Consider the following 24,652-nt stretch of genomic DNA (forward strand, 5'->3'; position numbering starts at 1 on the left):
CCAGCCAGTTACACCAATAATATTCAAGGATTCCTGTGAAATAAAGAAATACGTAAGACACTATAAAACTGTTCTAAAGTTACGAAGGAGAAGAGATATGTGCACGCTTCTCTAAAAAAAAAAAAAACAAAGCGAATGGCACATCACAACACGAACCTTGGTGTGGCTCAACAGCATGGTGTAGCTAGCATACCAGGTGAGTGTCTTAGGCACCCCATTTAACTGGCAGCTCCACATACAAGAAATGTGGTAACCTAGGTTGGGAACAGCAAAACGGTTCTCCCACGGCAAGCATTTCTTGTATGTGGAGCTGCTACTTGTAGGGGTGCCTAAAACACCCGCCTGATATGTTAGCTACGCCATGCTGCTGTCTGCTAATTGACCGGGTGAAATGGTTGTGCGTATGCGTGATGTGTTGGCCACAACGGGTTGGTGTTGTGGTGTGTCACCTTGTATTTTTTGTTTTTGTTTTGGTTCTCTAAAGTTCTTTTTTGTGCTTTGTAATAAGACACCACTTTATGTATAGCTTTATTCTTTTTCCGTAGGAGTAGAGGCTCCCTTTAATTAGTTGGCCTAGTACGACTGACATGCCTATAGACACGATGAAAGCACAAAGCCAAAAAAACCTTATAATTCAGCCATTTTTTCCAGTATATGGGTTGAAAAAGACCTGGGTTTCCTGCACAAATGCAATATTCAGAATTTCTTTGAATCAGAATTTCATTACTTTCCAATGTTTTGCTTTGCATTGCTGTGCATTTCTACATCTACCTCTTCTTCTACATCTACATGTTTCAGCACTCGGCAAAGTCCATTTTGACTTATGGCTGTTTCTGCTTAGGTGGCCTCGTACACCGCAAGCCTTTTTAGAGACATCAATGCCAAACCGGCCACTTCTGCTGGAGATAACAGGACAGCCACAACACCGGAGACTCCATCCCTTACTTTTTGCGAATAGTGTGTGGATTCTTTAACGTCCCACAGGAAACTTTCGAACATAGAAGATATTTGTGAGACTAGGCCTATGGTTTATAGTTCTTATCCGAGAAGACTTGAAAGTCCAACAATTTGCAGATGAGATTACAAGGGTAGCACATTCTCCTCAGTTATTTAAGATTCTGAGTGTTGATCCGGCCGGGGTTCCAGCCCGCAATGCAACCTCCCGCATGGCAGCCCGATGCTCAAACAACTGAACCACCGGTACACGATGGCGCATTCTTGCATTCTTTCCCTTACATTACTTTGCATTGCAGAGTGTTTTACATTACTTTGCATTGCAGAATGTTTTACAAATTCTTTGATTTTACATTGCTTTGCCAAAGGACTAGTTAAAAATCTCGGGCTACTTTAATTTTTCACCAATCAGAGGCAATCACGTTATCTCACATTTGGAACAAGTTACTTTACACAGGAACGGAAGTGATAAACAGGCATCAGGGAATTGGGAACGGGGACCGTAGAATCTCTGAAGAACGGGGCATCTAAAACATAAGGAATCCTGAATTTAAAAAAAGAGGAATTGCTAAACGGGGGAAACTCTGAAGCGTGAAATCTCTAAAACAGGGCATCTCCAAAATAGAGAATCTCTAACGACGTATTTTACATTTTTTGCTTCTGTAATATACTGCTAAGGGAGTTTATTAACGAGAGGTGACCTCGAGACTCCCTTATAACATGATTTTTTTTAAAATGACATTTAAAAATTCTGTGGTAGATCAGATCTCGAATAATTATCCCTTTTTAAGATTCCCCATTTTAGAAACCCTCATGTACTTTAAAGATTCCCATTTCAGAAATTCCCCACCTTTGAGATTTCCTATACTTTAAATTTAGAGATTCCCGTTTTGGAGGTTCCCTTTTAAAAGTTCCCTGTTTAGTGATTCCGCTTTCCCTGTTCCTCGGTTTAGAGATAGCCCATTTTCACATTGTTCTGCGCACGTACGGAAAGCTTAACCTAGTCTTTGGTGGCCCCACATAGGATTTCGTCGGCGTTTTCTATATAAAGTAGGGTTTTGCCGACTGGTGGACCTGGTGTACCGATCCCAGGTTATTTTAAAGATAAACCGTCCTATTCTCTGCCCAAACACAATATTAAAAGCAATGGTATTTAAATTCCTCACCTTCACCTTTTCCTCCTTTTCAGCAAGAATATCAAGAATAATGTTCAACATAATTAACGTAGTAAATATAAGAAATAGCGCTCCGAAGAAAGAGTCCAATGCGACACTATTTTCATAACTGTTCCTAATGTTGGGAAACCTCTTCACAGCCACTGTTGCATTCGGTTGGTGGATCTTTCCCTTGTGTTTCATGATGGCAATATTCACTGCATGTTGGATTGCCAAGAATCCTTCTTCAAAATAATATGGCGGCCCACCATGTGCAACATGGGCATGCTTATTAGTTGGTTTCCAAGTCTCCGAGACACGAAAAGTGCGTTGCGTGTTCCACTCTGCAGACGGATCCCCTAGGTTTTCTCTCTCCGTAAAATTTGCTCTTCTGTCAGAGCTTAATCGAATTTTGTAACTGACATCTTGGTGATTCAGGCTCTCATCGAACACAATTCCTCCGAGGAAAAATGATTTCACATCTTTGGTATTGTTATAAAGAACGTGTGAGACATCTCTCGCTGTTAAAGCTTGAACCATGCTTTCTTCATTTTCAAATCCAATAGTATTTGTTAGCAAGAGCTGTTTTTTTACCAAGTCCACAACTTGTTTGGCCTGACAGGTGTTAGGCGCAAAACCAATGAGACCGAAGTTTGATAGTTCGGCTGGTAGTTGATTTACTTCAAATGCAGGATACTGGTAATTGAAGTTGACTTTGGATCCAGTTTTGATAACGGTTGTTTGCAGAAGGACAAGGATTATCATAAAAACGAGAGGCAGTGCAATGTGAAACAAAGTTCTTGTTGGACCTCTCTTCAAAAGGACAGCGTTCTTCCACATGAGAAGTAAAAACCTTTTGGCTCTTCCCATTCTGATGGTTAATCCTGTATAGTCTAAGTCTCTATATACACGGTGTTAGAAACGAAAGCGTTTTGATTATCCACGTCCATGGTTCTTACATTCACACACATCATACCTGTGTTTCGAAACAAATATAGATAAAAAAGTGAGCCAGATTACTCGCGTAAAAGCACAGAAGCTGCATGCTTCAGAAGTAAATCAAGTGTTTGGTTACACTTGTGACGCGTTTCACGAAACTGACATCACCAACTCAGTCAGTCACCTCACTAATCTCGACTAGGCTATGTGATAGAGTGGCAAGCCAAATCAATGCACGATTAGTGGCAAATGTCAGTGACGATTTCCCTGCTACTGAGCAGAGGTATCCTTTCCTTTTGCGTTCGTTAGGCTGACGACTACGCCTTTGGAGGTTACGAACGGCGGTTTCATCAAAGTGAGTCTCGACCCATGACAGAGGTCTTTCCTCTTTTTTTCCTTAGTCGTCAGCCTAGTGAACGCAAAAGAAAAGAGATCTCTACTAGTAGGGAGGTGATGATGAGATAACGCTAGCATTATGGGATATATCAGTTGGAATGCATTTGATTAAAATCTTTTGGGTAATATTGCTTTCCTTATTCGAATGCGTGTTGCCCAATAAGCAATCCTTCACAAACGCACTGATTTTGTCTTGATATGAAAAGATCGGAGCAGGACCTGTTTGTGCGGTGCAAACCAGTAGTTGTGGACCTTTACTGTAGTCACCTTTAGTAGATCCTTCAGTCTAGTAAAACTTTGATGCTAAGTGTTGCTCCGAATAAACAGCCGCCTTTATAACGACTGTGTCGAAAAGCAAGACTCGATTAAGTGGTACTCGAACATTTCTTCGATGCGATAACGTTATTTAGAGAGGGAGATCCAACAAACCTTGGTTTCTCCCAGGGGTTTTCGGGCAACTCGCTTGCTTCCGAACTCGCCTACGTAGGTGAGTTGACTTCCCGAAGTAGTCGACTTCACCCAAGAATGTCAAACTTCAGTCTATAAAGTGAGGCTCCGGTGAATCAGTGCGTTGGATAAATTTTCTTTTCGACCGGTCAAAACATTGAAAATAATGATGTTAAATGGAAAATACCAAGAATTGCGCGTTGATATGATATGTCTTCAAATATGTGATCTATTGACAGTTCCGAATTCCAAAAGAAACTTTCTTTGTTGGCCAGATATTCGACCGACGAGAATTTGAAAAGTGAAAAGATATCGTGTTTGCATATGTCAATGTTGGCGTATTATCGTATGTCATTCTAAAGTGCCTAAACCTCATCGTAGGAAATCTCCTGGTTTGGAGATAGCCTGCTAGCAAGCTTTCTCGGGAGGGTGGAGGATATTAGGTGATCGAATTAGCTTTAAGATATTTTCCACAAAATGAATTTTCGAGAATCATTGAGCAGTGCTAACCGTTGGCATGACAACATCTAAGGACCCGCAGGCACCCTTACAAATTGCCTCACAGGTTGTAACACTTCCAAGCGACCAAGCCTCCCTAACTCTTGTCACGCGAGACTTTGCTGAGCGACCAGGTCTTATTACATTTCAAGATGGCGGTTCAATCGTGTTTTCGCCGTTACCATTCCTTTCCAATTCGTTGCCTAACTAATGCCTTTATTGACTCACAAGCGCCTTTATCGAAAACCAGGACAATATTTCGACCCTCCAACTTTTCGCCTTCACTATCTTGCCTCAATACAAGAACGTTTTGCTCTGATAAAGGTCGGAATGACAATCAAAGTGAAATCAAGGCTGCCAGTGTCACTATTACGCAAGGACCTTTTGGATGGCTTTCAAAGACTGTCAATCTGTGGTTCCTTAAATCCTTTATTGATCGTGAATTTGATGAGCGTGAGTTTCTACGAGGAGCAAAGCAGGCTTTGTGTGTGGTATCTGAACAACTAGCCAAAGGAAATTCGGATGAGATGGAAGGAGTTCTCTCAGAAAATCTTCTAAGTGATTTTAGAAACAAAATACACAGTCAGAGGGTAGGACCTGTGGTTAGAAAGGAAGAAGTATTGTCGGCTAACATACAAAAAGTACAACTTGGCTTGGTGGAAAATGGAAGAGGAAAAGTTGTCTTGATTCAGGTCGCCTTCTTGTGTAAAGCAACAGAAAATGAAAATCAGTTATTTGAAAGGCAGATGGGAAACGTGAAGATAATTGGCATCCCTGTTCCCAAGATCACATACTACACCTTTAGGAAATTTATTTTTCCAGACTCTGTCAGTGACTGGCAAGTGGATGCAATCACAACAAGCAAACTGAGTTGATTTGAGTGTGAAGGAAAAATCAAGAGCTCTGGCAAAAACACCATCCTGAGCGAATTTTGGTTATTTTCCCACAAAAATTGTGCCCAATTTCCACCAAATCAACTATCTGATTTATAGAGTGAATCTGTGGTCTTTGTGAAAATATTACCCTCTTGCTGTCTAATTCCCCTTTTGATATTTTGAGACAATAAAAGGAGACTACCTTGGCTGGCTCCACTGTTCTATTTTAACTCCATCATTTATTTGTGGATGACACAAACCTATTTTTAAAATGCTTTTTAAAAGGAAACTCTTGAAATAAACTTTTGAATGAAGGGTTTAGTTTCTAGAGAAACTTTGGTGCTTCATAGTTGCGGTGTGAAACACAAACATTTAGTTTTATCAAACTAGGTGATAAAGGTTGAATTGCTATTGTGAAAACAATAAATGAATTGCGTTTTTAGTGAGAGCCCCGGCCCTAGGCTAATTCTCAAAATGTCAAAGAGTTTTAGCAGTATTAGATCTGTTGAGCCTGGCTTGGGTGAAATTTTCAAATCTGTTTTGAGAAAAAATGTGACAGCAACAACAAGAAAACAAGATAAGTTTTTTCTCCAAACTATTATTAAAATTCATCACTAGCCTTTAGGGCCCTTGAGGCTAATGCTCTAAATGTTAATGAAAGGGAATGGTTTACAAAACGTTAAATTATAACTGTTGCTATCAATGAAGCAGAGGGCTAATACTTAAAATGTCAGGCATTTAGTCTCTTTCACAATGGCAATTCAACTGCTATCAACTTGTTTGGTAAAACCATATTTTTGTTTTCAAAATGTGTGGCTGGCAGAATCATCTGCTCAGTGATACAGTTTTTTCTACTAAAATATTTCCAGCATTTGATATGTTTTAAAATATAGTGTGGTACCAGAGAGAGAGAGAGTTGCTTTGACCTTGAGTAGGTAAGTCGGGAAAGCTGCTTGCTTGTAACATATTGTAAGTATAGTATATGATCACACTGTACAATGTGAGTCATAATCACATACAAAAACGTTTTATTGTTTGGCAACACTGGTGCACGCTCAACAGCATTAAATTATGATCCAGAGTGGGTTCTCCTTTGCAGTGTCTCAAAATACATTGAAAGTCTGAAAAGAAAATTGTAGCAGGAAACAAGGTCTTTTTCCTGTGTATTTTGATTATCCCCTCAGTTTTTATTTTCTTGATACACGTTAGGATAATTCATTCTATAACTTAAGCACCATTTGCTGCACAAAGCTTGTCTGGCATTTTCCCAGAATGACATAGACTGATCTTTGCCTACATCCCTTTGAGTACCTGTATTACAGTAGAACCTTGCCACAAACACTTTGCAGACATTCTTTTGCCAGTGTGCAATTCTCCTGAGGCTTCTTCTTAATGAATTGTTTGGTTATGTTTGACTGCCTGAGGAGCGAACAACAGTGTATCTGATGAAAGCCCGATTCGGGATTCTAAAGAAATATGGGAGCGGGATTCAGGATTGCATTTATGAACGGAACGCGGGATTTGACGTTAGTATGAAGCGGGATCCTGGAAATCGTCACTTTGAAGCTCCAAGATCCCGCAAGAAATTTAAAATAAACTCAACTTTCGCCTTCGGCAACGACGGAAACCACCGGAAATTTAAGCTGAGCATTCTCGACCACGCTGATACGTGCCTTTTGTGATCCCTATGGCGTGCTCTTCGTCTCGCACTTTGGCCGTAATAAGATCCAGTTGCACAAAGGCTACTTGACCTTTGTTACTTGTAACCACATTACCTTTTTTTTACAAAAGTGTCTAGTTTATGCAGTTATGTGTAAGCAGCATCTCAAATAGTGCTTACTTAAGGCTCAACACCCCTCAACATGCAGAAACAATAAGAAATAATGTTTGGGAAAAGAGTAATGAGGCGTATTCGTTGTCGGTAAGAGTACAGGCCACGCCAAACCACATTTCTATTTGTTTTTTACCACAAAATCAACGTCAAAGGAATGTTTTTTTTTAGAGCGCGAGCTGAAAAAGGCATTGCGCGACACATCGACGCGAGCAGTATGGACTCTTATCGACAACGGCAAATTAGCCAATCAGATTGCGAGATTAGCAGTAATTGTGGTAAAATATTCAGTTCCTACCGTGTACTTTGCCGTTGCAATTTTTCATGTATTGCTACTTTCCTAAAAAATGGTCCACTTTGGCCTCGTTAGCAAACCCCTCTTCCCCCCTCCCCGCCCCCCCCCCCCACATAAAATCCTAGTTACGGGCCTGAATATTATAGGGGTATCTATCACGATTTTGAGCCGTTTGGTTGATATTTTTCAAATCGTTTCTGGACCATGCAGTTCTTTCACGACGTAAAGAGAATTAAGACTTCAGCTTACATTCTAGTGCGGAATACTGGTGCATACCTTATTTTGTCCGGAGTTTTTATCACTGACATGTTTACTTGCTGGCCAAACCTTAATTCTTCTTTCATTGTAAACAGTAAGTGAACAACATGCGATTGATCAGTCGGCACAACATGCATGCTCCAGCTGAGGTACACCACTTCATATCGCATGACATTTCTGTGACGATCATTTGCAAACCTCGGCGTCACGGGTTTTTCATGGATTTAGCAAAGTCCGCTGTGAAGAAAGTAATCGTTCGTCGTTTCCACTAGAATGTTCGCTGGCTTCCATGAAATTAAATTTTGAGACCTTGTGTTTGTCAAATACTTTAAACTTCTTAGGCCAAATTAAAAATGCCATTGGTCTTCTTAGAGTTTTTATTCTGGGATGGAAGCGGAATAATGAATAATAAAACACGTGCACGGCTTTAAAAAAATAAATTAAGAGATCTTTAGCATTAGAACATCCGGAATAAAGAATTTTACGGTTTCCTTTAAAGAACAAGGAAGACGGGAAAATGACGAACAAAATTTAATGGTGAATAATATCGAATAACTCGGAGAAAATGGAAGGAATAATGAATTACTGAGATCCAAGCATTCCGCTTCCACTCCCGATTCTTATAACTAATTTTAAAAGTTGAGAGTTTGCGAGTTCGAGTTTATCCTGTACGAGGTGAACAAAATGACTTTTTTTAGAATATATGAAGTTTCATATACTGTGGAATAGAATGAAATCAAAGATGGAAAGATCATTGCGGTTAGTTGAGCAACTTCAGGAACTTAAGCACTTGGAAAGCCCGGGAGAGGAAGGGGGTGGAAGATATGAAAGGGGTGGGGATTTAAGGGAGTAAATTTCGGATTTGGATCTCACTTAGGGTGCATTCTTTTGGGAGAATCCTGGCTATTCTCATTCCGGATTAGGAATAACAGAATTCGTGGAAAATCAACTCGCAAAAGAACGCATATTCTGAAAACGAAATACTATTAGCGAAGGTGACCCGGGAACTTTTGTATCTGTGCATGCGCCAGTTGCGTTGGCATGACGACTGAAATAGGTTTCCCGAAAGTTTGGAACACGAAATGTTGAAATATGGCAATAAGTACCAGTTTTTTTTGCCGTTTTCTTCGAGTTTTCGGTCTGCTTCATTTGCTAAAAACTTTGAGGGGTAAGATGACAAATAATTTATTGTACTTGTCGGTGCTTTTCGTAGTGCAGGACGGCGGCGTAAATATGCTGATACAAGGGTTTGTCGAGGAAACCAATTAATACCAACGTCATCTCTTTTGGCCCAGGCAAGGGCACTTTTTGTTAAATAACACAAACGTATAGCTCTTCTTGTTCTAGCACCGGTAAAGAAAAAGAACAGAGGTCAAGCACACCTGCATCTACGGTATACATTTTGGATCGCTTTTCCATTCAAATTTTTACAATTTTCAAGCTGCCGGGCGACCGGCTGGCTGCTTATCATTTCCCGCCAAAACTTTCCCAAAAGAATGCATGTTCTGCCTATTCAGAGGGAACGGTATTCTGGTCATTCTGCTATCGGGAGCAGTATGAACGGCATAGTATTCGTTCATTCCGAAAACGGAATAGGTCCCAAAAGAACACGAATACCGTCTAATCCGTGTATTGTTATTCCAGAATAGCACCAAAACAACGCGCCCTAAATACATATTTCTATACTTCCTAGCGTGAAACCCAAAACGAAACCTTCTCGGCTACAGATTAAATCTCTCACTATGCATACCATAGCACACTTGTTATTCAAGATTCAAGATGTCAGACGCATCTGGCCAATCATGTGTTAAACGTGAATTTCGTGTTTTTCTTACAAGAGATGAAATAGATCGTTTTCACTGTCACGCAATAAAAAAATAAATCGAAAACCATCCAGTGGAAAAAGTCAAGAATTCGTAAAAGATAAATGAAGAAGACACTTCTCCAAGTTTTAGGCCTGTGCGTTTCCCCAAACTTCAGATATTCGTCGAAATGTTTCGCAGAAATTTACAGAGCCCAGTATGAAAACGCCATGTTGGTGCACATCTGTGGTGCACCAATATGGCGGCCAGAAAATAGTGTCAACATCTGTTACTTACTTTGGCTATCTAGGCGAGTGATCATCTGTACTGAACAGACAGCTATTTACCTAAGCACTTTTCCTAATGCTTTAAATTCTAAAAAGGCTCAAAACCATGAGATAAATATATATTTCTCAATAAACTCGATCGTCGCCTCGTGTCACGCACCGCTATAACTCAGAAATTCAAAATGCTCTGGTTTTCAAACGAAGCACGCTATTGAGCTTTAAAATTGCAAATGGATACAAATTTAACGCCTCTTATGCCTGATGAGGATAAAAACTTTCGTGGCTCTTTAGTTTTGGATTTTAGAAAATGATGACGTCACGTGAAAACGATCTATAGGACATTTCCGAGTTCATGCCTGCCTCCTCTTACTGTCTTCAAAGGGAGTCTAAGTGCGACGTTTTTATGATAGTAATTATGAACGAAAACTTATTTTCATAAGAAAAACTTCGCACTTTATGAAAATTAGTTTTTATTCATATGTTACGTATAACTAATTACCATCACAAAAACTTCGCACTTAGACTCGCTTTGAAGAAGAGGCAGACATGAACTCGAAAATTTACTATTTAATCTTTTATGAGAAAAACAAACATGATTGGCTAGATGCGTCATGTGGTGTTAGTTGTTTTCCCTTTAATGTACTTGATTATCATGATCGGCTTTGTTAAAGTCTTAACACAGAAAAGCCCCTCTTGCCTTGATCAAGGTTGGGGAGATTCGGGTCGTAAGAAGTGAATCAAAGGCTGTGTCACGCAATTTGTGATAATTTGATGACAGGCAGGACGTTCATAAAATAGAATGGAACTTCCCAATAACGTGAGGCCAACCTTTTTCACGTTTTCAACAACTCGCGTGGATAAAGGTACAGGAATTCCAAATTACTATTTCGGAGTTCAGCACTTGTGATTTGTAAAATGTTTCCCCAAAATACCGTGACGTAACCCCACTAAAAACCCTTAATCACAATAAATCCACAAGAGAGGACGGTTATCAAAAATTAATATTTAAGAACAGTCCGCAAAGAACGTCACATGCATCCTCAAAAATGTCTTATTCGAACATAACAGCGCTCACATTTTGATCGAATGGTGTGACCTCCTTTTTATCTCATTCACTTTCGATGAATGTTGGGCTTCAGTACATTTTCATAGCGACCAGCCGCTGAAAATATACGCTTTCAGTTGTGTTGAACGCCGGTTTATCCTTCTTTAAAACAGTTAAGATTACAGAAAGAAAGATCGAAAAGAATTTAACGACGAAATATGGCGAACGCAAAGGTAGAAAATTGTTTCAAATGCAAACTTTACAAAAGCCCTTGCATTTCCTTCATAAAAAGCGCGTAGGCATCGTCTTTGGTCGCGGTTTCAGCCACTCTAGGCTGTGATACTTGTTGCGGTATGCTGTCAACGGTCTCATGCCCAGCTCCACTCGGTCGAAGCTTCGCCTTGTTCTTGGGCTGATCTCGTTTGACTCGAAGTGCAGTCGGGACAAGTTTAGTTAATTCTGCTTGAGTGTTCCGTAATTGTGGCTTGGCGCTGATAGTCGCATTCGCTTCTTTGCTTATCGTTGCACCTGTGAAGGGTAATTAAACGGACTATGTTAGAGAAACGTTCTTGCTCGAGACTGCGAAAATTCCAACCTACTAACACGTTATCGAAGTCTCTCACGCTTCCATGGCCGATTAAGTTTAAGTGTTCTGCTAATCACGAAGATTGCAAATCTAATTAATTTAAAATAGACGAGAAAAAGGAGGGAAAAACCGGAGTATTCGGAGAAAAAGTCTCGGAGCAGAGTAGAGAACGAACCACTGACCTCAAAAAGAAAAAAAAAAGAAAATGGATCGCGCATCATACTGTTTTCACTCTGTCAAAACTGAAGCATGTGGCGCCATCTTGTTGGGACCAATTTCAAGCTAAAGCTTCGAATGCCAGTGGAGTTATGGGTAAAATCTCAACATCCTTCGATATCGCGCGGAATAACTTTGAAAATTGCTCTTTACAATATTGCTTGCCTCTCACTTTATACTCTTAGGCTGAGGTCTCAGGGTGTGACCAAACAAGATAGCCGCCGCGATTATGTTGCGCTTCACGCTCGACCCAGTCTTTTTTCGGCAATGGAATGAGGCCTGGCGCACATGAACCCAGCTACCCATTCACATTTCACAGGTTGGATTGTCTCGGTGGTTCAAACTTTGAACTACAATACAGGAATTGATGTTCGCGCTTGATGCTAACGTGAAACGACAGACAGCTACTTGGCAAGCAAAAAGGATAATCTCAATCTTGTTTATTTCTCTCTTTAATTAAGGAACACGTACAAAGCTGTGGAAAACTGAAAATTTAAGCCTTAAAATTGTCGACAGCTAAATTTCTACGATAAAAAAAAAAAAGTAATGAAAATGCTATCAGCAGAAACAACGTTATGATAAAAAACTCCGATCCTAGCTAAGATCCCGAAGTTAACGCCGTAACTGAGCAGAGTTTTTTTCGTTTTCGACCCTGAATACTCCTGTTTTCTTCCTCAAATAAAATTGTCATTTCAGCTGGCTGTAAGCAGCAGCTACCAGAGGCCTTCAAAGATGCCCTTTCAAGGCGAATCGGGCAGCTTTGCGATTAGCGTGTCAGTAATATAAAATCTCCTATTTTTCTCATTTTCAAAACATAAAATCCTGGTTACGGGCCTTTTAAGCTATTCTTCCAAGCGAATTGTGACGACTTGGGCGAATTGCCAGCCGTTGAAAACTTCAGATCGCGTGAATTAAGTTTTATCCAAGTTGAACAAACCGGGGCCCGGTTGTTCCAAGCGTGATGATCAAGCCAACCCTGGATTACGGGAAACTTAAATTGCAGTCTATTTTCTGATCAAAAAAAGTTTCCGCAAGATTTGCCACCTCCAAAGTTGCTACATATAGACTTTTGCTTTCCTTCAGCATAAAAGTACAAGGCAAAGGCTTTCTTGACGGACAAAATGCAAGCCTGGGTTTGCACAGGTTTCCGCAGCAATTGGCGTGTGCTGTTGCGGTGTCCCTACATGTACATCAATTTACTGTCCTTAAAGGGGGGTCGCACAAGATTGTGTAATTTCAATGACACCCAAAATGCCCAAAAAGTAGAATGAAATATTGCAATAACCACTTAAAACCGTTGAACATAAAATAAATACAACAAAAGGAAAGAGAAGCATGAATGGACACAAATGGACAAGATTGAAACAGATTGCATTTGCGTAATCTTGAAAAAAAAAACAATCGACCCGACGTTTTTTAATTCGTGTGGACAAAGGTCGTTTTTGCTCGGAATCATCTTGTTTGTGATGTAAGGATAATTTTATCGTAAAGGAATTCCACTTTACCATTTTTGAGCTTGGGATAAACTCACGATTTCCCCTAAGGACCCTAAAATAACATGACACATCCCCTTTGAGTATGATGCACGTAGCTTCTTTTGCTCGAAGCTAATAAAATATAATAAACCAAAGTAAACTAAAGTAAAATAAATAAAACCTATCAAACCCACCTTTTCCACCATCAGCTGTCGGATTAGCCATGGGAGGTTTACTGATGAACGTCGGAGGAGCAGATAAAACAGCACCGTGAGGCGGAGGCGGAACCATGCCAGGGGGCGGCACAGGAGGACGCATGCCTGGTCTAACCGGGGGCAACGGCATCGGTTGCTGCATCAAAGGTCTTGCTCCTCTTGCCAAGGCATGTGCCATCATATTAGGAGGTAACCCCGGTGGAGGACCAGGAGGAACCATACCTGGCATTCCTGGGGGTGGACCGGGTGGTCTTCCAGGTGGGGGACCAGGGGGGAACATTCTTGGTGGTGGTCTGATGGGGAAATTGGGCTGGATTGGTAGAGCTCCTGGTTGTTGACTTCCTAATGGAAGCTGACCAGGAGGGGGACCAGGTGGAGGCCCAGGGGGTTGAGCTTGACCTCCCTGCGTTGCAACTTTCTTTGTTTGGTCGGCTTGATCCTCCGATTCTCTCTAAGATTAAAGAAAACGTACTTCGAGACAAAAACCAAACCATAACAGACTGCTTGTCTTCTTATTAGTTCGTCAAGTCAATCTGCTCGTACTAACACCCTTTTTAGCTGACACTTGACCCTTGGTAAAAGGAGAATCTACTTTGGGTCTAGGTGTTTCCATATGAGACTCCAACAATGTTGCCAGGCGACCAAAAGACTTGCAAGTGTTCATACAACTTACGACTCACCCCTCCCTATATTTATCATCACGGGCTCAGTATAATTTAGTAAATAATTCTACAAAGATTGGTTTGGAAAAAAAAATTTTTTTCAAAACACCACTTTGTTTCATGCATGTCGATTTGACCACAGGCCACTTTTCTATCCACTTCACATGAGAACAAAAATTCAGGATAGATTCTGTTTAATACGGCTACAGGGTATGTAGTCTTACCCGATTTTCTGGAAGAGGTTGGCCAGCCATTTTAAGCAGAAAATCTTGAATTGTAGAGGTATTTGCACCTTTCGATGACTGCTCTCCGCTTTGTTCAACTTCATCAGCAAATCTCACTGTTCTTTGGCGCTCTTTCGTTTCTGATGGAGAGGAATCAATCATTGGCTTTGTTTTGTAAATTAGTTCAAACTTTCTTTTCCAACTTTTGCTAGCTCAGTAATTTTACTTTAACGTTTTTATGACATATCACAGCGTTACAATACTCTTCTGAAAGCAGGCAATAAAAATTTAGTTAGGATGTAAGTACATGTACAGTAATAGATCGTAAAACCTTATTACAAAGCATTATGGGATTGAAATGCGGACAAACATCGCAAAAGTGACTTTGTTTTTGTCCGCATATTCATCCCTGAGTGCTTTGGGCGCTAAATCGTGACGTCAATTGAAAAGAGTGCTATTATGATACGACTCCTGGGTTTAATCCATTTACGATTGAAGGGAAAATGTGTCTCGCTTCAATGTGTCTTAGGTCTTTCATTGCCGCACAAAGGGAATGAGTTTGGTTACGCCTCGTCCAAATGCCTTAATGCAGTCCTTGCTTGCGCTTACGAAGATCTCGTGCACAACAAAGGACCATTGAGCAGAGCACTGAGGACTAAACGTCTTTGTGGTTATTTCCCAAGTGCAAAGTCAAAGACACCAACTACACTCAAGTGCCAATCAATTGCGTTACAACTACTGCTATTGCAAAAGCAGGTGTCCATCAAGAAAATTCCAAAAGATGGAATCACATTGAATTATCTGCTGTCATCTTCAATTCATTAAAGTTCTGCTGTTGCCCCAAATTATTTAAAAAAATCTCTCATAAAAAGAGGATCAGCCCGTGTTCATTGACATGAAAGAGATTTAGCATTTCATTTAATACGGCAAATGTCAGGCTGAAATCCTGTGTTATGCTAAAAACTACAGAGACTTGTTTGACTCTTGTTCAGCTGCTGTTAGTGGGCTTAAGCAAGGAAGACGACGACGGTTACGAGATCGCCACAAAACAAAAGGTTTAATGGGCAAAAACAATGGTTCCGCACGCCCTGCACGTGCGTTTCACATTTGGTGATACAGTACATCTCTTTGCCGTTCTCGTCCTGGCAACGACGTGAAATGATCAAATTTGAGGTTATTTGGAGAACGTCAGCACCGGATGGTGAATTTCAAATTTTCTCTCCAAACATTGATCCACACCGTTCATACCAATTTTGTTTCTGGAAAGTTGATACACACTTTCCATAACGAACGACTTGGAATAATGGCAAAACTATTACAATAACGTTTTCGTAGCCGTCTTCATGGTCCTTGCTAAAGCTCCCTATTGTCTGTTTGGTAAGGATATCGGCGACTTCTCATAAAAGGTCGACAAGCCAAGAAAAGAGAATATTCATGCCTTTTTGACATGCATCAGTCCGCTGTTTGCCAATTGCTGTTTTGGTGAAATGTGATGCTAAATATGAATCAACCATTATAAATTTCACCTCCTTCGCTGTCCATCTCTTCATCAGTGTTATCACCTCGGTCGCCACCATGCTGACCCTCATTGTCTCCTTCCAGTCTTTCCAATGGTTTAGCAGGATCATACTCTTCCTGCTCGCCGCCCGATTCACTAGTGCTTCCCTCACTGTCACCATCATCGTAAGGTTTGTCCTCTGAATCATCGGTTGCTGTTCCTGGGGGTAGGGGTGGGGGACTGCTCGTGGGTGGGACACCTGGCGGTGGTCCAGGAGGAGGGCCAGGTGGGGCAAACCCTGCAGCAGGTGTCGGTGGAGGCCCTGGAGGAGGACCAGGGGGTGGTCCAGGGGGGATTAACCCAGGAGGTAGAGGCCTAGAATAAAAATGACATCTTACAGTACAGCGCAGTTTGAAGAAAAATTCAACTTAGAAAGCAGACTTGTTTGTTTGTTTGTTGTTTGAATGCAGGGCTGTATATGTGCATGTCTAACTATCATACTTTTTGAAATCTCTTTGATTGGCCGATTCAACCAGACGTACATGTATTCTACTGTATGGGCATTAAAATTAATTTAAAAGTTTGTTTCTGTAGTAGTGAGTTAAAGGGCCTATGTCACATTCTTTTAGGGTGTTTAGGGGAAATCTCAAGTTAAGATTTAACGAGTTTAAAACTCAAAAATGGTAATGTGGAATTCCTTTACTGATAAAATTATGGTTACATCACAAACAAGATGATTCTGAGCAAAAACGAAGTTTATCAAGGCGATCTGCCATAAACTTGAAAGACGTCGGGTCAACTTTTTTCAAGATTAACCAAATGCAATCCGTTTCTACCTTTTGCTGTATTTCTTTTATGTTGTTCAACAGTTTAAAGTGGTTATTGCAATGTTTCAGTCTACTTTTTGGGCGTTTTGGGTGTCATGAAATTCCATCATTTTGCGTGACATAAACCCTTTAAGGATCCTTGCCTGTGAAGTTCAGTTCACAGTATAAATTGATCTGGGAAAAAATGCACGTGTACATATATTACAGTGTGGCCCTTCAACTTTAGAGATGCATTTCCTTTTCACGTTTCAGTTATTATTAAGTTGGTAAGATTGTGCACAAATTCTGAGGAAATAGGCCATTTTTGAGTTCATGTCTGTCTCCTCTTTAAAGTGAGTCTAAGTGTGAAGTTTTTCTTATGAAAATTAGTTTTCACTCGTATGTAAAAGGTACATGTAGAACTAATTACCATCACAAAAACTTTGCACTTAGACTCGCTTTGAAGAGGAGGCAGACTTATATTGCACTGATATAACTCATGAACTGGGAAAAACCAGTGGAAACAACAGGATGAAATGAACCCAAATAATGTTTTCACCTAAAGATTCATACTGTTGCCTGGCAACTTGCTCAAGATTCAACAAGACAACAATAATCATTGCAGAGATATGAAAATACAGCCATACAATAAAATGACAGCTTCGGTGCTGTGACTTACACTTGTCCAGGAAGTGGTCCAGGAAGTGGAATATCACTTGGCATTAACATTCCTACAAGGGAAAGAACAAGGACAAAGTTCTATAAACTTGCAAAAGTCAACTAGTTATGCACACCTTATTGAGGCCATGGAACTACAATGTACATGGTACAATACAATTGAAAATTGACAGTCTTTAATACTCTAGATAGAATCAAAACTCAATCCTTGGTGCTTTGTTTATTTTTTTGATCCCCTAGCAAGGCCGCTGCCTAAGAAATTTTTTCCGGACCCCATTTGTAGCTTGAGTCATTTTCTCAAGGGCCCAGAATTAATGAATTAAACGTGAGGATGAATCACCTTGTGATAAGTTAGGCGCTTGTTTGGGCTACTCGTTCAGAAATTTGGTCGCCCACGCTCTCAAATAAGACGCCCCAGGTAACCGTTACGCAGCGGCCTTGTTTGGGGATCAAGCTTTGAGCCTTTAGTTTGAAGACAATCAACATTAATTTTTTAGCAGAATTAAATCCCTGAAATACAAAACAATGGTGATAAAGAAAGACTTAGTACTGGCACAGACCCTCCCTAACTTGCACACCCTGTGCAAGACAAAGGCAACTAGTCTTCACAAACTTGTTTGTACATGTAGATGTTAACAGTACTGGTATATTACAATTACTGTAATGTGGTTAAAACAGACAGTCATTCTACATGATGTGTACAATGTATATACAATCATGTGACACCATTCTACATTGCACCGTACAACACTAACATGTACAGCTGTACAATATCTCTCACTTTGTATGGCCTCTATTCCTACATGTAGGCATTAGCTTCAGTGGAAATTTAAATATTTTCTTAAATGTCAAGTATCAATGCCCCTCCATAGTTATAATTGAAGCAAGCTACATTGTATTCATGACAAGATAATGATTGTTTCTTGAACTCTGAATAATTTGGGACTGTCACATTAACAATAAATTATTACCTGCATGTGGTAAAGGAATATTAGGTGGTAAAGGAATGTCTTCTGGCACGTGAGCCTCCTGTAAAGATCACAATCATAATGTTTAGGAATCTAATAATAAATACATGTACTGTATACATAAAGTAATTTCTCCATTCTGATTGGCTAAGAGAAATGCAGTTTTCAGGTAATAAAGACAGTGCAGAAAAGAGGTTTTCAGTGCAAAACAAATTACAGTGTAACAAACCAAGCATTCAGATTGGTCAAAGACTAAGGAAAGCCACAGGTAGCCAATCAAATGCTAGCCCTGGACGGCACAATTTTTCCGTGCTTACATGTACATGTACATGATACATGTGTGTTGCTTCTGCTTAATCGTGGCAGGCTTTCTTTGCCTGCTTATTATTAATAAGTAATCACATAATTTTTCTCATGCATTTTGAAATTTCTGAAAAAATAGCTCGGCTTCTAGCCAAATTACTACGGTAAATAATTATAAGTATCCATAAATTAAAAAAATGCTTTTTCTAAGACAACAAATAATTACATCCACCCTAATTTTTCTGTCTTTGAATACAATAATTGTTGTTTGTGTCCATTTATTCCAATTGCACTCGAAATCATGTGATTACCTATACAAATGAGAGTAAAATGCTGAAGATATGTATTTTTTCTGAGCCTAAATTTCAGATGCATGGCACTTTGAAAGGATAATTATCATCCATGGACCAACCTCTGCAAGAGCTCTCTGTCGTAACTCTGAAATAAAACCCATTGATACACATTAGTTTTAATAGGTAAAATTGTTTGATACTGATGCTATAAATGCAAGACGTTGATCACAGTCATAGTGATCAAACAAATATAATCATATGATAATAATAATTCCTGTATATCCCACCAGATCGCCACATTCCCATCCTTCAACATCCTAACCTCATCTGGAACCTCCTTGTACCACACATCAGCACACTTCCATTCTTTCCAACAAAGCTGAGACCCAGTATTCTCTTAAACACATCCAAAAATGCCTCCTATGATACCCTTCTGCACCAAACCAGTAAAACCACTTACAGTACTGTTCCACATGCTTAACCAACTCCACCTCCTTGCCACACATTCCACACTTTGGATCTACATCATTGTCCGCATTTTATTTTCTACGTCCTCCACACTAATCTTCACTTCATCTCAAGTGCTTCTTCCGACAACCCTTCCTGTCCCTCATTTTTTCCTGCCAACAAGGTTATGCATCAGCCCTTCCACAACCTTCATCTCTATATTCCCTTTTCTCGTATCCTGAGCCTTCAAACCAGGAACCTCAACCCACTCCTCACTGCCAAAGACTACCCTCATATTCTGTACCTCATTGCTTACCACAATTAGACCATCACCATCGAGAAAGGTAACCAACTTCTCCACAACCACTTTGACCTCTCCATCCATGCCACACCTTCCCCTTACCATTCTGTCCTCCAGCCCACTTCTCGCTCTCAACACCAAAATGATCCAGCTTCCCCTTGACCCCTCTGTTGATACCCTCAACCACAATGTCTTCCTTCTCTCCAACATCACCTTCAGCAACCTCAAAATCTACCTCACCCTCAGACTCCCCTCGTTCACACAAAGCCTCTAACTCTGTGTTCAACAACATCTGCACCAAACTCACATCCCACCTCACTTTCAGCATCAAATCTCATAAACATACTAAAAATCAAAGAAGAATAATTGGTTGCAGACTGAGCCTTTTTTTCCATGCTGAGTTGTGAATAATTATTTGGAAAAGAAAGCGCTGGCGTGGACAGAGTTTTATATTATTTACTAATTTTATTAATTTTTCATTCATTAGTTACCATTAGCTGACATTTGAGCCTGCAGACGTCTTCTATCACTATCAGCAATCAATCTGCAAAGTGGTTGAAATACTGTAAATTAATATGAAAATAAAATTAATGATAATTACGGGGATGATTCTGTACAAATGTAAGGTGATTCTTGATCACAACATGAGACTTTAGGATTCATATCATTACATGGATTAATTTTTTTCCTGGCAATGCTAAAAAGGTTAGTAACTTAAGGGATATCATAAGAACGTGAGTGCATTTAATAGTCGTGATTTATGGACATGCATGCTGGTTTGAAAGTTCTCAAAATTTGAGAACTTTCAAAACATCAAGAGTGACCAGACAGTACATCATACATGTACATGACATGTAAATCATGAAATGCATGAGCAAGTTTTTTATAATACATTCCAAAAGATTACCCTAGTGCTGTGTTTCAATAGTAACTTCTGTATTGGACTCTATAACCACTATTTGCACTGTACAGTGTATAACAGATTTATACGTAACTATACAGTCTCATGTGTAGAAAGACTTACTGCTTCAATTGATTGGAATGAGTAGGATCATCTTTATCCTGTGAAAAAAAAAAACAACGAAAAAAAAAAAAAAACCGGCTATTATTGAGAAAATTAATGTTTCCGAATGTGTACCTGGCCTGGGTTGTTCGAAGCATGGTTAGCGCTAACCAGCATTAAATACCATGCAAACCTGTAGGTTTTGATACCGCTTAACCAATGGTTAGCGCTAACCAGGCTTCGAGCAACCGGCCCCTGTACTATAAGCAGGGTTCGACATCTCCGCTAGCCCGGTAGCCCGAGGCTAGTAAAAATTTTGTCGGGCTAGTAAAAAACCCCGTTTAATAGCCCGCTGGCTAGTAGTAAAATGGAAATAAACTAGATATAATTAGTTTTAGTTTGAAATTCACAGTTGATTAAAAAAACAAGAAAGTTTAAAATGTAACAATAATACCAATAATTTTACAAAGAAAACATAAATCTATCATCTTCTGGCGTCTTTTTTATCTTGCGTGTCGTTTGTAAACATCGCTAGTTCCCAGACTCTGAGCTTAATGGTTAATGTCTTCCTCAGTCTTCTCCCTACCAATGTTGTGATGCCTTGCACATCGCCTCGCACCATCGCTTCGTACTTGAAGCGATTGTGAAGATGGAGCGATTTTTGACAAATTACGAGGCGCCACCAAGTAAAAAGGGGAAAGCGGCCGAAACTGAAAGTACGAGTAGACAGGGAAGCAGTAAGATCATGAGAGCACTCAGAGAAAGAGAACTTTTAATCCATCGTGGAAAGCGAGCTTCCCATGGCTTGTGCACTGGCATTCTACGGTTAGCCTTCGCCGCATGCACAAGTGAATGTGAAACGAACTTTTTTTTAGCTTTTTCCTTAATAACACATTGTTATCACAATGGAAGAAAAAATGCCAATAAGTTTAGAGTAAGGTTTGCGTGTTTGGGGTTGAAGTAGACCTCGAGGGAAATTGATCCGGGCTACCAAGTTTTTCTTCGGGCTAGTAAATTCTAGAAATCACTAGTCCGGTGGCTAGTAATGCAGGTAGCCAGGTGTCGAACCCTGTATAAGATGTACCTGTACCACAATATTACAAGAAAAGTAACAATAAATTTACTTAACCCATTGACCTCTGAGAGTGAGACTTATAATAATAGATTCTACTGTACTCTACAGTGAGGCCAGATGATTTTAGTCATCAACTGGGGGCGTCCCACGGTGCCTGAGGAGTGAATGGGCTAATAAACATAGAAATATGCACTGCAGTACTTTGTACATGTAAATCATCAATAGAGAAAACTTAATGAGGCCACAATACTCACCAGAAGGCTAACCATCCTATCCAATGTCTCTTTAAGTTTCCTTTTCTTTTCCTTCAATGCTTTGTCGTTCGGAAGAGGCACTGGGCCGGCATCATTTTCTAATAACATACAAAATAACATTTTAATAAATAAAAAAATAAAGAAAATAAATAAAATTGTATAACGGTGAATAGAACAGATAAAGACCCTGAAGACTGGATCCAGTACTTTAGTACTTTACAGAGTTGCCATTTGACATCATAGTGCCAATGTCGGAAACCTACATTGTACCAACATGTACATGTACATTAATTTTAAAGCTACATGTAAGCAATGGACCCATATTATTAATCATGTACTTAGTTTATAATGTGTACTTAGTTTATAATAGTTGAATTTTTATAATTTTAGACCTAAGATATTATTAATCTTGTATTATTAGTTCTAGTCTCTTTTTATGTCTGTACAAACCCACCCTCCATGGAAACCAGTTGAGTGTTGTTGGGGCTAGCACGTTTCTTTGATTTAAATAAAGTATACCTACCTACCTACATGTACCTACTTTGTGGGAGAAGAATATTTTTTGTATTTACACATGCAGTACCATGCAAAGGTAAGTTGACTTGACAGTCCCTCAAAGCTAGATCCGCGAAACTTGATTCTCGATTCTCGATTCTACGTTCTCGAAAACTCTACTTTGATGCAAATTCTTCCTTTTGGTTCTGCTAAAGATTGTACTTTACAGGTGTAAACATACAGGGTGTGTCCATACCTAGAGTTTCAATTTTCTCAATTTCTTCCAAAATTCTTCGTGGGTCTTTGGATTTCAACACAGCTTCACGTACCATCTTCCTTTGTTTCTTATTCTGTACAAAGAGACAGAGAATTACACATCCAGGGGAACAAAAATATGCCATGACACGTAGTGCAGAAGACCTCATCAATGCAAGTTTGAGCACACTGGAACAAGCACATGCTACGAATGCTACTTACAGGACAAACCACATTTCACATCACATCATCCCCGATTCTGTTCTTGTTTCATTTTAAATAGTGCTCAAAATACCAATATACATACATGTAATGTACTTTACATCTTATCTATAATAATGTTTACGGGTGAGGCACTGCATAATATGCTACATACTGACTGTCCTTGGAGGCTGAGTAAAAAAATAACTGCATGCAACAAACTGCACGTTTCTGTGCATGTAATGATACAGTCATGGAGAATAATAACTTTTGTTGCAGTCATGAAACAGCACAGTTTGCCTGTCACATGTACATGTAGTACTGTTGTAAGCACACAGTACAATGTAAAGGAACATACTGCCACAACTAACTGCAATCCAATTATACTGCTAAACAATGTGTGTGAATGGTAACCGGTCCTTCCACCCCACGCATTATTGTATTAAGCACTCATTTTAACGATTACGAATTTTTGGTATAAATACATTTATTTTAAAATATTTTAAAATTATGTCCGGAAGATAAGGTGACTGATATCAGGGCTGACTGCCCTAGTAATGCCCCATGCCCCATGGCTACTAACTTTTGTCTTCGGGCGACAATTAAATTGTACACAAATTAGCTGCTGGGCACTCTACATGTAGATTTCAAAATTTTAGAGCTTTGGGCTGTAAAACATTTCTTAGAGCATAGTCTTAACTAGTCACCTACATGTAGCCTGAGGTGAATATTGTTTAGTGTGTAATTTACTAATATTACATAGGTGGTTATTTCAAAAATATGCATTTTCTTTAAAACAGTAATTAATTTCTTCACCTGTCAGAGTTGAAAGACAGCGAACAGAAGCGCAGTATAAAATTAAAGACGAAACCAGACAAAATGGCACCAGCTTGTTGTCATTTTGAAAAAAAAAATGCCTAGGTGATTGTAAATCAGTAAACAGAATTTTCAATAATCACCTATTGTACATAATTATACTACTATGTGTATGCATGAAAAATTAGCCAATTCTGATTGGCTAAAAAGCAGGGCAATGTAATGGTGCAAAGACATGTAACAAGATGCACTGTAGTTGTAACACAATGCAATTACAAATGTATTTTGATTGGTTTAGAAAAAAATATAAAATAATTTGAATTAGGAAATCAAATCTTTTGTTTTGAAATCAAACACAAGCCCTGGATGATGCAATTTTTCCCTGATTGTGTGATATGTGTGCGTTTCTTCTGCTTAGCCATCTCCAATTTTATCATGTGTAATTATTATTAAGTAATTATAATCACATGATTTTTCTTGTGCAATTTGGAATAAATAAGCACTTGTAATTTTTTCAAATATTACAAATTGCACTCGCCCTACGGGCTCGGGCTCGGGCTTACTAAGCCACGCCTGCTAAGCCTTAGCAGAGGGAAACAGGAAGAAAACGTGCATTCTATAAAATTAACAGGTAATTTAGCTATGGAGTCGCATGTATCTTTATCATAAATACCTTTTTCAGCTCTCTCTTTCTTGCTTCCTTTCCTTAAAACAAATAAAAAGAGAAAGGAGGAATTTATGCTCAGACATATAGGCTAAATTTCTTCTCGATCACGAAAACTGCAAGGAAAATGGCTGTTTAGCAAAACACGATTGAGCGGCAGATTTAAATTGCAAACTTACTTGCTTGATCAGTGGGATTCATGAACTTTCCACTTTTTGTTGTGGAAATCGATCGCCTCCCCATCTTGATTCCCTTGGAAAGATCCAAGTAAACGAACAAGATGCTGCAAGAATAGATAAAAGAGGAAATGAGGGAAACTAGAACAACATGGCTAACATGGCGTCCTTTGAGCTGAGCGCCCACGTCTTATATTTACTTGGCATCCTGGCCTTTTTCATTTTTTTCCCAGGGGGTCACGGCTGGTGTGTTCACTTAT

At 39.5% G+C, this 24,652-nt stretch overlaps 3 protein-coding genes across 4 annotated transcripts in view; 1 reads left to right on the forward strand and 2 right to left on the reverse strand.

The window, feature by feature from the left end:
- Window positions 1–7,803, reverse strand: part of LOC137970484 (phospholipid-transporting ATPase ABCA3-like) — a 29,916-nt gene extending 22,113 nt beyond the window's left edge. Inside the window, exons 1-4 of one of the 2 annotated variants that reach the window (XM_068817003.1) lie at window positions 7,666–7,771; window positions 6,575–6,682; window positions 2,121–3,084; window positions 1–33 (exon numbers count right to left, since the gene is read on the reverse strand). The exon at window positions 1–33 is cut by the window's left edge and continues 591 nt beyond it. In XM_068817003.1, the coding sequence (XP_068673104.1) occupies window positions 1–33; window positions 2,121–2,978 (891 nt within the window). In that variant the 5' untranslated portion in view covers window positions 2,979–3,084; window positions 6,575–6,682; window positions 7,666–7,771. Of the gene's footprint in view, window positions 34–2,120; window positions 3,085–6,574; window positions 6,683–7,665 lie in introns of both variants that reach the window. The other variant, XM_068817001.1, reaches the window with a different exon arrangement.
- LOC137970485 (m-AAA protease-interacting protein 1, mitochondrial-like) lies at window positions 4,527–5,493 on the forward strand. Its single transcript, XM_068817004.1, has one exon. The coding sequence runs from the start codon at window positions 4,541–4,543 to the stop codon at window positions 5,261–5,263; it is 723 nt and encodes a 240-aa protein (XP_068673105.1). The 5' UTR covers window positions 4,527–4,540; the 3' UTR covers window positions 5,264–5,493.
- Window positions 7,804–10,719: 2,916 nt separating the features above from the next.
- LOC137970760 (WW domain-binding protein 11-like) lies at window positions 10,720–24,567 on the reverse strand. The gene is made up of 13 exons (XM_068817323.1): window positions 24,396–24,567; window positions 24,226–24,257; window positions 22,537–22,630; window positions 21,786–21,883; window positions 20,478–20,515; window positions 19,945–19,997; window positions 18,825–18,850; window positions 18,113–18,170; window positions 17,143–17,194; window positions 15,686–16,032; window positions 14,160–14,299; window positions 13,253–13,724; window positions 10,720–11,309 (listed from the first exon to the last, which is right to left on the reverse strand). Exons 1-13 carry the CDS (start codon window positions 24,457–24,459, stop codon window positions 11,041–11,043), a joined length of 1,743 nt encoding a protein of 580 aa, XP_068673424.1. The 5' UTR covers window positions 24,460–24,567; the 3' UTR covers window positions 10,720–11,040.
- Between the last annotated feature and the right edge of the window lie 85 nt (window positions 24,568–24,652).

This window comes from Montipora foliosa, chromosome 9, assembly GCF_036669935.1.
Source record: "Montipora foliosa isolate CH-2021 chromosome 9, ASM3666993v2, whole genome shotgun sequence".
NCBI lineage: Eukaryota > Metazoa > Cnidaria > Anthozoa > Scleractinia > Acroporidae > Montipora > Montipora foliosa.